The sequence below is a fragment of the Terrapene carolina genome, unplaced genomic scaffold (assembly GCF_002925995.2).
Source record: "Terrapene carolina triunguis isolate 2854851 unplaced genomic scaffold, T_m_triunguis-2.0 Scaffold233, whole genome shotgun sequence".
Classification (NCBI taxonomy): Eukaryota; Metazoa; Chordata; order Testudines; family Emydidae; genus Terrapene; species Terrapene triunguis.
The window spans coordinates 1,353,649-1,366,679 of NW_020664584.1; the positions used below are offsets into that span (position 1 = coordinate 1,353,649).

Here is a 13,031-nt window from a genome sequence, read left to right on the forward strand (position 1 = left end):
TCAGTTGCTCTCTTGGTGAACCATCTTCCCTTGCAACTCTAGCTGAAGACTAAACAGACCCTGTTAAAACCATGCCAGAGGGGAAAAGCGACACAAGACACTAACAAATTTGGTGTAGATTTTGTGAACTACTGCAAGGACGGCCAAAGTGCAACACTCTGACTGTAGCCCTACCCCTCTGCTCAGCACTGCATCGGACATTTCCACGTGCAAGGCCCCCTCTGGACTTAATGCACAGTGTAGTCCCCTGCTTTCAGGGGCTCCTCTTCTTGCTAGAGATTGATAGGGCAGAGGCAGGAGAGGAGCCTGTATGAAGAAATAGTGGTGATTTGGACCATAATGGAAGCACATGAATTACACTCGGTGGGCAAGCAAACAATAAGCAGCCAGACACAGCCCAAGTCCCCCAACTGCGGCCCGGGATCTCAATATTATGACTGTGTATGGCTCACATATCTAATTCTCCCTTCTACACAATCATTTGGTCAAAAAGCAAAACAATCAAACTCATTATCGCCAGCTTCCAAACATTTTCAATTAAATATTGAAATGATTTATCTTGTGAAGCAATTAAAGTACCATAACAATTACAATCAGAATGTAAAGTGTATGTGTTCTGTCTAGTGCAAAGCTTAGTAACTCTTCTCTCTTCTCTTCCTCAGGTTCAATGGCAAATGTAAACATTTGTCAACACTTGAAAAATATTCCTTTGGACAGCATGGATTTGCTGGAATCTAGAGTTCAGAACACTTGCAAAGAACAGCGCTTTATTTTTTAAAGCATTAATTACCTGGATTGGTTGCAGCGATGGCTAGCAAAAGAAAATCCACAACTCCTTGCATGATACCGGTAAAAACAATGGTGCTGCAGGAGATGGAATCAGATGCTGTGGAAGATGATCATGAAGGAACTCAACAGCACATGCCTCCTGAACCACCGGCAGCTGGTGATGCTGTTATTAACAATAGCAGCAATAATGCAACATTGTCTAATGGGCATCGCAGTATTATGGACGGTGATACTTACTTGTGTAAGTATTGTGATTTTGGATCTCAAGATGTTAATCATTTCTTTGGACACATGGATTCTGAGCACTTAGACTTCAGCAAAGACCCCTCGTTTGTATGCGTTGAGTGCAGTTTTCTGGCACAAAGCCACAAAGGGCTTTTGCATCACAATGCGGAGTGCCACGGTGGTGAAACTAGCTTCCTCTGGAATGTGGCTAAGCAGGATAATCATACGACAGTGGAGCAAAGTATCTCTGATGCCACCAGCAACCAAGACCTTTCAGGAGAATTCTGTGAGGAGGGGGTAGATGGTCAAGCTGAAATCATCATCACCAAAACTCCCATTATGAAGATAATGAAAGGTAAGCCTGAGGCCAAAAAAATTCACATGCTAAAGGAGAATGTATCAAATCAGCCAGGCAATGATTTGGCGATGAAAGATGGTGACCATTCATTCACCAATGGGTCTTTGCCAGCCAGCCAGTCAACGGCCAGCTCAGCAAAATCATCTCACATAGTTAATGGCTCCATATTGGGAAACGTGCCTGTTTTGCAGGCAGGCGTTGCACAACTTGTGTCATTGCAGCAGCAGCAGCCGCAGCTGCACCAGGACCTACCCACGTCCAAATCCCTTCCTAAAGTGATGATTCCTCTGAGCAGCATTCCCACCTACAATGCAGCCATGGACTCCAACAGTTTCCTGAAAAACTCCTTCCATAAGTTTCCCTACCCTACAAAAGCTGAGCTTTGCTATTTGACTGTCGTGACCAAGTACCCAGAAGAGCAGCTTAAGATCTGGTTTACTGCCCAGAGGTTGAAACAAGGCATTAGCTGGTCCCCAGAGGAGATAGAAGATGCACGGAAAAAAATGTTCAACACGGTTATTCAGTCTGTACCGCAGCCCACTATCACAGTTTTAAATACACCTCTAGTCGCAAATGCCAGCAATGTCCAGCATCTCATTCAGGCAACTCTACCTGGTCACATGGTCGGGCAACCAGAAGGAACGGGAGGGTTACTCGTTACACAACCAATAATGACAAATGGATTAAAAGGAAGCAGCTCGTCTCTTACGTTAGCAGTGACATCTATTCCCAAGCTCCAACCCATTACGCAACACAACAATGCGTGTTCGAGCAGCGCATCAGCTGTGAAGGTGGTCAACACAGCTCAGTCTCTGCTGACTGCATGCCCAAGCATATCTTCACAAGCTTTCATGGATCCCAGCATCTACAAAAATAAGAAGTCCCATGCGCAGCTGTCTGCACTGAAAGGCAGCTTCTGCAGGAATCAGTTCCCTGGCCACGCTGAAGTTGAGCGTCTGACCAAAATTACAGGCCTTACAACTAGGGAGGTTCGAAAGTGGTTTAGTGATAGGAGATATCATTTCAGGAATATGAAAGGCAGTAGAGCCATGTTTGCTGGAGATAACACAATAATTATTGACTCTATGCCTGACATTACCTTCACTGTGTCACCAAAAGAGATTGACTTAACCTCTACGACAGCAGCGATGCCTGTGGCTCATCACCAAACAAGGCGACAGTCCTGGCATCAAACGCCCGACTTCACCCCAACGAAATACAAAGAGAGAGCACCAGACCAGCTCAAGGCTTTGGAAGGCAGTTTTGCACAAAACCCTTTTCCTCCAGAAGAAGAAGTGGACCGTTTGAGGAGTGAAACAAAAATGACCAGGAGAGAAATTGATAGCTGGTTTTCAGAGAGGAGGAAAAAAAAGGTGATGGAGGAAAATAAAAAAGCAGAAGAAATGGTCCAGCAAGAGGAGGAGGATGCTGACAATAATTGTGGAGAAGAGGAAGACTCCTCAGATGAACTGAGGGTCTCAAGTGAAAATGGTTCATTAGACACCCCAAGCAGCAATCAAACTTCACTGGAGCGGAAAGTTAGTCCTATTAAAATCAATCTGAAGAAGCTTAGAGTGACTGAGTCAAATGGCAAAAATGAATTGCCAGAGGTAGGTGCAAATGATCAAGGGGACAACTGTTCTAGCAGGCCACCTACCCCCGCAAAAACCAAACTGAACTTTAAAAAAACAGCCCAACAGCGGCATTTGCTTAAACAAATGTTCGTAAAGACACAGCGACCAACAAATCAAGAATACGACAGCATAGTTGCTCAGACAGGCCTGCCCCGGGCTGAGATAATTCGCTGGTTTGGGGATAGCCGGTACGGTTTAAAAAATGGCCAGCTGAAATGGTATGAGAACTACAGGCGGGGTATCTTCCCTCCAGGTTTAGCAGTGATCAGCCCAGCTAGCAAAGAGATCCTAGAGGACTATTACAAAAAGCACAAGATGCTGTATGAAGATGACCTTCAGAGCTTGTGTGAGAGAACTCAACTGAATTCACAGCAGGTTAGGGTGTGGTTTGCTGTAAAGGCGGACGAAGAAACCCGGGCCGTGTCTGACACGGGAAGCGAAGATCGATACTCGGGCACGGGCGAACAAGCAGGAAGCCAAAAAGGGACATGCGATGCCAGTTCGGAGGTATCTGAGAATAGCGAATCTTGGGAGCCCAGTGGCCAGGAAGGCCATTCGGAACCCTTTGATACTTTTAGCCAGCAACCTGCAGTTCAGCTTGGTAAGAAACTGATTGGTGTTTTGGCTGCTTTGGGTAGCTTACCTGTTGTAAATAGGCTCATTCCAGCACCAAGAAGCGAAGTCAGAATGACACTGAACATTGACTGACTAGCAGTTGACACTTGTGGGGTTTAATGCCCAAGATTTATTGTTACAGATCTACTTGGTGGCAGAGCTGATTTGGAGGGGGTGAAAAAAGCCAGGGGATGGTTATGGTTAAACTGATTCAGAAAAGAAAGTTGGGGGCAGTGGGGCAAAGGGTGCAACCTTTGGTACCCCTCTAGTCATGCTTGTATTTTATGTCGCTCCCAGAGTTCAGACACCAGCGCTGCTGGGACATAGAACCCTATCGCAGAAGTTAAGCAGGGATAAAACCAAGCCGAGAATCTAGTCCATCCTCCTGCCAGGAGAGGATTGCTTTACATAGGGCAACTGACTGGGAGGCAGGCGGCCTGGCTTCTGTTTGTTTCCCAGCTGTGCGACCTTGGGCCCATCCCATCCCGCCTCCACACACACACTTTGTACAGTGCCTTCAGATCTAAGCATGGAAAACACTGTAAGCACAAAGTACATAGAGCACTGCGAGACATGCCCATGTGAAAGTTGGACACTGCCCTGAGGGAAGAGCACTGAGGGGCGGGGTTTCCAGTGGAGCTGTGCTGAAATGGCATTGGCTGCCAGCTGCCCTAATGCCCCTTCCAGGACTCCTCCTGGAAAACAGGGTTGCTTCTGAGCCCAACATGGATTCTTTGAACAAGGTAATACGGGGGGGAGCTTTTTTGGCAGAGTGCTGCCGGGTGGGTGAGGATGCACTCTCCCTCCCAGAGCCCCAGCCATCTCCTTGAGAATCCTCAGCAGCTGGACAGTTTTCTGTACTAAACCTCGCTAAAGCACAGAGGCCCAGCAGATCAGGCTGAAGCCAGGCTCCTGCCTGCCACACAACTGTGCTAAGTTTAGAGGCCTTTAAAGACTTAAGTTCCAATCTTTAGTGGCTTCCCCCCCTTCAAATTTTTTTTTTAACACAATTTCTAGACGAGAGTTGGGTTTTAAAGGGACCCTGCTCTTGTGCTGATTGAGAGGCTGATGAGAGCTTGTTTACACTTACCGGAGGATGACTGTTGATTTAGCGGGTCTAGTGAAGATCCGCTAAATCAACCGCAGATCACTGTCCCGTCAACTCCTGTACTCCACCGGATCGAGATGAGTCAGGGGAGTTGACGGGAGAGCATCTCCCATCAACATCGCATAGTGTGGACCTCGCGGTAAGTAGATCTAAGCTATGTCGACTTGAGTTACAGTGTTCACGTAACTCAAATTGCATAGCTTAGATAGACTTTTCCCTGTAACATAGACACATTACCTTCATGTTGGTGCACATAACAAAATTCATGTGGCAGGGTGGGGCCGAGGGGTTTGGAGTGTGGGAGGAGGCTCAGATGCAGGGGGTGAGGGGGGTGCAGGCTCTGGGGTGGGGCTGGGAGCTTCAGGATGCGGGAGAGGGCTCAGGATTGGGGCAAAGGGTTGGGGTGCGGAGGTGCTGGCTCTGTGGTGGGTCCTGGGATGAGGGGTTTGGGGTGCAGGCTGCCCAGGGACTGTGGTGGGGAGAGAGGACTCACCCCAGCCCTCGCCGCAGCAGCTCTGGCCTGGGGAGAGGTGCCTCTCCCCGGCTGCGGCAGTTCCGGCTGGGCTGGACTGAGGGAGGGGCTCCTCTCCCCAGCAGCTCCGGTGGGCCTGGGCACGTCCAGGGCAGGTCCATGCTGGGGCCGGTGGCGAGAGGCGCCTCTCCCCGCTGTAGCCCTGAACCCCTACACGGAGCTTAATAGGCAGTTGCGTGGCCACACGGCTGCTTAGAGGGAACTTAGGTGCTGAGAGCCATTGAACCAAACTGTAAACCCTGTATATAATGGAAACCACTTCCAGCCAGGGGATGCTGCAGCACCCCCAGTACCCCTAGTTCCAGCACCTATGGGGCCATCCTCCATCTTGTTAGATCCCTGGAACAGGGTGGTCCAGAGGACGACTCGCTTAACTACAACAAACTTCTGCCATAGGAGGTGGCATCCTGCCAACAGCCACAGCTGCCTGGGTGTAGCTACTGCTTCCTTCCTGCCCCCATGCAATTGCTAGCCTTCACGCCAGCCCTGTTCCTTCCTCCTCACAGCAGGATCCTGTTCTGTAGCTTCATTTTATGATGCAACCAGCTGTTGCTCAAAGAAAGATCTTCCAGCAGAAGAGGCCCCAGCGTTACGTGCTGATTTTGTAAGCATGTGACATGTATTCTGACGCTTGTGTATGTTGTCTCTTTCAGAAACAGATTGACCTTAAACTGCCTGCTCTGAAGGATCTGTGATTACATTTGAGAAGATTGTAAATCCATGGGCCTGATACGAATCTCAGTAGCAGGGAGTGGTGTAAAAGCACTGCTGTAATGAGACCTTTCAGTACAGCACATCAGAGAGGGAGAGCAAGAGAATCGGGCTCTTCATGCAGTGCCATCTGCAGCCTAATCTAGAATCTTACTCACCAGCTGGCCAGAGTAGGGCATCAGTAAGATCTTCTCACTCTTGTGACGTAGGATGCTGTTTCCTTTCCAGTGGATAAACTTTCAGATTTCATATTCATATAATGGAACCAACTTTTGACATGCAGACAGCCGCCTCGACAAGCATAATTAATTTTGGACATTGATTGTGTAAATGTATTTTTTGCATAGAAATGGACTATCATGGCACAATACATTTTTAATCTTCAGCTGTTTGTAATGTGTTTGTTCTCTAACGGTTGGCAATGTTGCATATGTCCCCGACTCTTGGGTCCCTAGATCAGGGAATGGAGGATACCATCATGAGTGTCAGTATGTGTGTCAGAGCAAGAGAGAAGATCTGAGAAGCAACATGCCAATCTTCGTATCAAGAACAGGATGAATTCAGTGGGGTGGATGTAGATTTCTTTCCCTGGGGATGGGGGTGGAATAAGCTATTGTACACCCTCCAATATCCAGTGGGGGGTTGGGAACCTGCAAAGGAGAGAGAGTTGGATATAATCTCTTCCCCTACTGCCTGGAGTAATTTTATTTCTTTTATGCTAGGCAGTGGAATGTAGCACAGCCCATTACTCTCCAAGCCTCACGTTAATTACGGAGAACTAGCACTTAACGTTTCCATCCTGCCCTGGAATCCCTTTCATTGTTTATAGAGAACAAACTGTTCTTCAGAGATCAAATACAGACAAAAATTTGGCTTTCTGCTAACATTTCAAGTCATCGTTGCCTAGTAGGACTCTATTAGGCAGGCAACCAGTTTTCTAGACTGGAAGCTTGCTTGTTGCAACACTAGTTGAATTAGATTCCTTCTCTTGTCCCACTGTGCTAATGCTATTAACCTATACTTATTGGTCCAGGTCACCTTACCTAGTTCTCCAACTGTAGTCCTGTCTTTCTGTGAACTAGACAATAAATATGTTGCAAACTAGTTTTTAGTTATCTGGTATATTAAGTGCTCACTTAATCATATACCTTTTTAATATGTATATGTCTACAATGTCTTGGGCTATTACTGCTTTAAAGCAGCTTCTTTATTATTTTTGAGTCTAGTGTAATTTTTCTTAATGTGGAAGGCTTTATTCTCAGTGGTAGGAGATATTTATTAAATGGGTGAGTTTCAAGCTCTAAGTGACCTGATCTAGTGTAAGTTTATAAAGAGAGGTTGGTCTTTTTAAATCTCTCCCGGCGTCTCTTCCAAAGGTAGCATTTGATCTCTACCTTAAGTCATCTTCTTGAATAGCATTCCCCTTTCCTCATGCTCGTATTTAGAAGGCCTTACTATTCAATAATTAAGAGGAGTAGCTCTCTTTAGTCATAGCATCGTTTGGGAACGAAGGGACTCTAGTAGGACACCTGCGCCTGTTAGTTCAGTCTGTGGCAGTTCAGAGAACCATGCTGATAGAATAGCATTTCTCCTTATGCAGAAGACAACATTGCAACTGTACAGGTCACACTAAACCTTTGTTAGAGGCATACCAGCAACAATAATCAGCCTCTCAATGGTGTGAGCTCAACATTTGCATGGCTGAGCCCCTACGTTCTTGCTCCCGAGATGTCAGTTCCACAATGGCTGCTGGAGTCCCTGCAACTGTCATCTTGTATACCCTGAAACAGCAAGGGACGGGAGGGAGAAGGACTAGAAACGTCTAGCACTGACGATTACTCTTGATGCTACTGCCGGGAATCTGGTGACCCAAGAGTATGGCTGCATGTACAGTGTTAACTAAAGAGAACAAATACAGGTAAGTCATTTACTCTCTAGTGTCTATATACGTGCAGGAGTATTTAAATATGCACATGTACTGTTCAAATGCGCAATTTTTACTGCATAAGATGTACATTCAAAATGTACACTTTACTGAGTGCTATATAAAGATGCTGGAAACACAGTTTGCCCCTTCAAGGTGACTTTGTTGGCATACACTTAGAAAGAGCCACCTCCAGGCCACTGAAGGAAATGTTCAATCATCACCCTGTGAATGGGTTTCTAAAATCTTTCTTTCCAGGCACTGGCTGAATTTTTTTGCAGCTGGATTTTAGTCTGCCAGTAGCCCAGAAAAGAAAAGGAAACGTCTAGTCAGCTGAAGGGAATTTGGCCGTGGTGTACCCAGAAAAACCCAGCCTTGAAGGGTTAAAGCTGCTAAATGCTCGTTTGTGGATATGTAAAGACATCAGGCTATTTAGTCCCTTTTCGTTAGAGGAATTTTCAAATTCCATGCAGCCTGGCTTCCCTAAAGGCATGCAGTCCAGTGAACGGAATTGCACCTCTCCGGGCATGGTGAAGGTGGGAGTGATAAAATGGGTCTGGGATAAAGCTTCTGAACCAGACACCAAAAGAAACCTGGTTCCTTTTTAATCTCCCATATGTTTATTACCAACACATTTTTACTTGGTATTTCCAAAAGGGTTTGTTATAAAGAAGGGAGAGCTACTGTCATTCGTGGTTCATCTAACACCTCTGTTAAATAGGTTGAAATGAAGTAGGCACTAATACCAAAATACATAGGGTTTGGTGCAGGACATTAGAAGTGTGCTTGTGCCTGACACTGAAACAATTGTGGACCAGCTCTTGGTCACTGTGAAGTGGTTTGACAGTCCTATCAGCAGCACTTCTGCACCTAGTGTTGCAGGAAACGCCACCACAATTTCGCACCTAGACAGTATTAACTTTTATCATCCTCTAATCAACAATTGTTGTCACTTGGACTAGATAAAAGGAGAGAATTGGCTAGATGGAGTGGTGAGTTAGCATTTACTTATTAGGAGAGGAAATTTTTAAAAACTAATTTCTCCAACTCCCTCAGCTAAAAGCGAGCCTATGTTCACTCGGACTTGATGGTTGCACAGCTGTAAAAATCCTTTTATCTTCAGTCTTATGTTGTTGCTTCCATCTTACTAACATTAGACTTCTGTATAGGAGGTGGGCTGGCTTAAAACCAGAAACTCAAGTGCTTAGTAACCTGCTATCCAGATTAATATCCAGTCATGTCTCATCTTTAAAAAGAATCGTAGGTTTTCCTGGTTCTAGGAATAGAATTGGCTTGCTAGTTAGTAAAAGCAGTGATCTGCTAGACAAGGCTCTGATTTTTTGGCTAGCATCCTGGATGTTTTTTTTAAAAACACTATAAAATTTAATTCTACCTGGTTCCTCAACTTAGTTCCTAGTTCCAGTTTCACAAGGGAGTCATTGGGATAGTGGCTTGGTTAGTTAGTGGTTCATGTACAGAGGGCATTTGCAGCTGCCTGCATTTGACAATTACCTGCAGGTGTCCAGCCTAACAGGTGATTGTGTTAACAACTTTGGTATTTGATCGTGAATTGGAAATATACTCCCCGAGCTGCACCCCTGTAACTCTTAAAAGTGTAGTGTTTGAATCAGACTGATCAGTACTAGTAGGTGGTGGTGCAGAATCATAGAATATCAGGGTTGGAAGGGACCTCAGGAGGTCATCTAGTCCAACCCCCTGCTCAAAGCAGGACCAATCCCCAACTAAATCATCCCAGCCAGGGCTTTGTCAAGCCTGACCTTAAAAACCTCTAAGGAAGGAGATTCCATCACCTCCCTAGGTAACCCAGTCCGGTTGCTCTCCCTCCCCTGCTGACCACTTGCTGCACAGCACGGCAAGGACTGAAACAGGAGAGAATATTTCCTATCAGATTGCTTTTTGGGGGCTAATACAGGCTGGAAAGGCTGGGGATACCCAAATTGTGGAAAACAAAGAACAAAGGGTAAAATTAGGGGATACCATAGTGATGCCCATGGTATAAAATAGCTGGAGAGGGACGGCTGTACAGCTGCTACCTGATTTTCAAAGATATTGAGTATTGACAGTTCCCATTGACTTCAGCTAGAGCTGTGGGCACTCAGCAATTCTGCAAATCAGGCCCGTAAATTAAGCCGAGTTCCAAACGTGGCACAGTGGGATGGACACAGCCCTGTGACTCTCCGTGCTTGCTTAGCCTTGCTATAATGCAGCGATCTGCAGAGAGCTTGCACCTGATGTTTCAGTTATTTAAAGCAGAATGGTCTATCCCTTCCTACAGTGGCCTTTGTGGGTCATTTGCCAAGACAAATGTTTCACAGCATGAGAATCAATCAGCAAAGGCAGGGCACAATGGCAGCCGTGGTATGAAACTAAATAGTCATGTTGGGTATCTAGTTTAACAACCCTTATGTGATGGCATGACTTGCAGTGAGAGGCACAGCGACAAGACACCATATTCTCTTGTATTTGCTGTCGGTGCCAGCTCTTGACCTATACATTCAGGAGGAGGATCTGGAAGGCTGAATAGCAGTTTCGTTTTTCCACATAGAGCAGCAATTCTTGATGATTGGAAACTTGAAAAACCTTTTCCCCAAATAAAGCTGGAGCCATTGATCATAGAGCCTGAACAGAAGATGAAATGTTGCGGGTAGGGGTAGTTTAGATGGTAAGATGTTTTTCTGAGCTTGGCACAGATCAGCATGAGAGAGATGAGAATACTGTACCTTCACATGGTAGTACTCATAGTTACAGTGATACTGTTAAACTCATCTCTCCCTACTTCCCAGTGAAACTGTGTTTTAAATTTGTGAAACCAGTTCCTAAGACAGGGAACCCTAGTGACCAAACCTCAATTTTAATTTCTCGGCGATTACAAAACAAACATGTAAGCATCAGTTGAAGCTGCCAGCACGAAAAGGGGATTCAGTCCCTCTCTTTGCCAGGGTAGTTCCTGCTGTGTCCATTACTGGCAATGGGATCTGCCAGGAATTTCAGACTAGCGCCACAAAAGCTTGAAAACAAACAGGAAAACAAATTAACTGAACTCTTCCAGATGCAGCCGGGATCTCTTACACTTGTCCCTCATTTCAGCAAAGAGCATACCACTCCACTTGGTCGCTCATTTGAAGGCTGGCCTTAAGCCACTCTCTCCTGTCCTGGTAGATGGACGGTATTACCCATATGCTGTTCACTGGTGCCAGTGAAGACAGCAGGGTAGAAATCTTCTTGATAAAGTTGCACTTTTGCTCAGCCCCCATCTGATTATTTTTGTTAGGAATTTTGTCAGGAATTTTTCACCCCATGTTGGTAGCACGGCACTAAACGTCAGGCTTTGGAACACACACTGCTTCTCATCAGACCATACAGTCAACATATGGTGTCTTGTTTAAAATCATCCTGGTGCTGAGTGAGCTGGGATTCATCCAAAGGAAACTAGAATTGGAGCTGCAATGGGACCTTTCATAAGGGTAGCCTCGTGGCTAGGGACAGCGAAAAGGCTTGGCTGTCGTTGTCTTTGTATGGGGGGGGGGAATATTTTGGATTTTTTTTAAAGACCATCATTAGGAGATTTAACATGGCACCTGCGTGAGAAGGTAGTTTTGGTGAAGGTTTTAAAGAGAAACAAAGCTGCCTGTGACTGTGGGCTATAGTTATTACTAGTGCTAGGGTCGCTTGCCCCCGCCATGGACTTTACATGCTCTTATTCTGTGGGTGAGAGCTCCCTGTAGCAACAATGCCACTTCTGAGAAGTGAACCACAAGTTTCCCTTACTTTTGTATATATGGAGGGGGGCGGGGGGGAGCTTGCTTGTACAGTTTGGTGAAATGAAATGAGACCTTTTCAGTTGTTCCTAAATAAAGAGCATAAAATATGAACAGGAGCCGCGTGGTGGTGTCTGTATCAGTTGGAACGGTGGGATTAAAGGGCCAGGCCTGTTGCCTTGTGCTTTGCCAAGAGCTGCTGCACAGTGGCTCTTCGTTACAACTCTCTTTTCAAAGCCAGTTGTTTGTGAGACGTACTGCCCAGCTTCCCGCACGCGGAGTCCAACAGGGAGAGCGTGCCTGGGGGAATGGCAGCTGGGGCCTGAAGGGGGAAGCACACTTCTCAAAGGTAAGCCTCTAGGACAGACAACCCTCTGGAGTCCACAGGGATTTGGCTGTGCCAGACCATCCCTGGGCAAGGTCACTTCAGTCCTCTGGATCAGACACACACACTTCCAGATTTAAATCAATAAAAATCGCCACTTAAATATAAAAGCAGCCATGACTTTCGATCTGCTGCCCCATTGTGTCACCAAAGCCAGAGACCTGATGGCTGAATGTAAATCAGCTTCCAGAGAGCACATGGGTAGGGACAGCCTGGAGGCAGGAGAGGGGTGTCTGGGTTTTAGTTCACACTGATGTTCGAGTTAGGATCACCCCAGCTAACAGCATTCAGTCTGACTGCCTTCCAATCACTAGTCTGTTCCCACAAGCAACGGGTCCTGAAACACAGGGTATTAAGGTAGTATGGGCCAGCGCTGATACATCTGATTTGCCAGACGTTGTACCTCACAATCTCCTGACCCTTCTCCCCTTTTTAAAAACAAGAATTCATTGAGACACCAAGGTCTGTGTGGCCTTCAGTTCTGATGTCACCCCCTCCCAGTGAGCCTGGCTACTCCCGGGAGTGCAGTTTGCCCAACAGAGCACGAAGACACACATTGGCAGTGCCCAACGCCCAGCAGCAATGCTGGTAGAGTCCCCCACATAGACTTAAAAGAAAGTGATGGCTCCTAGGGCGCATGGGAGGGTCTGAAATACTCAAGGACTGCATTGGTCCACGGAATCGAATAACTTACACATTGTGCACTCTTCCATCCCTCTGGAAAACAGCATGACAATTTCCTCAAGCAGCCTGGTCCAGGCTTTGCAGGATCCATATTCCTCTGCAACCTTCCTAGGTGTCTCGCTCTACGTTCTCCCTGAACGTTTATCGCTGTTTCAGCTATTTGTCTGCACATGTGCTCCTTGTTACAAGAACATACCAGGGCATATTAGGGTTTGCTTTGCCGTTTCTCCCTACCCAGCCCCCTCCGCACAAAACACAATGAGGAAAAAGTAAGTTGAGGACTTTTA

The 13,031-nt window shown here is 46.3% G+C and overlaps 1 protein-coding gene across 2 annotated transcripts in view; it reads left to right on the forward strand.

Annotated features, from left to right (window-relative positions):
* The window catches only part of ZHX3 (zinc fingers and homeoboxes 3), a 60,124-nt gene extending 53,767 nt beyond the window's left edge, over positions 1 to 6,357 (forward strand). For both annotated transcript variants that reach the window (XM_026656745.2, XM_026656746.2), the window contains 2 exons: positions 663 to 3,607; positions 5,915 to 6,357. In XM_026656745.2, coding sequence (XP_026512530.1) covers positions 808 to 3,607; positions 5,915 to 5,925 — 2,811 coding nt within the window. In that variant the 5' untranslated portion in view covers positions 663 to 807 and the 3' untranslated portion in view covers positions 5,926 to 6,357. The remainder of the gene's footprint in view (positions 1 to 662; positions 3,608 to 5,914) is intronic.
* Positions 6,358 to 13,031: the final 6,674 nt, after the last annotated feature.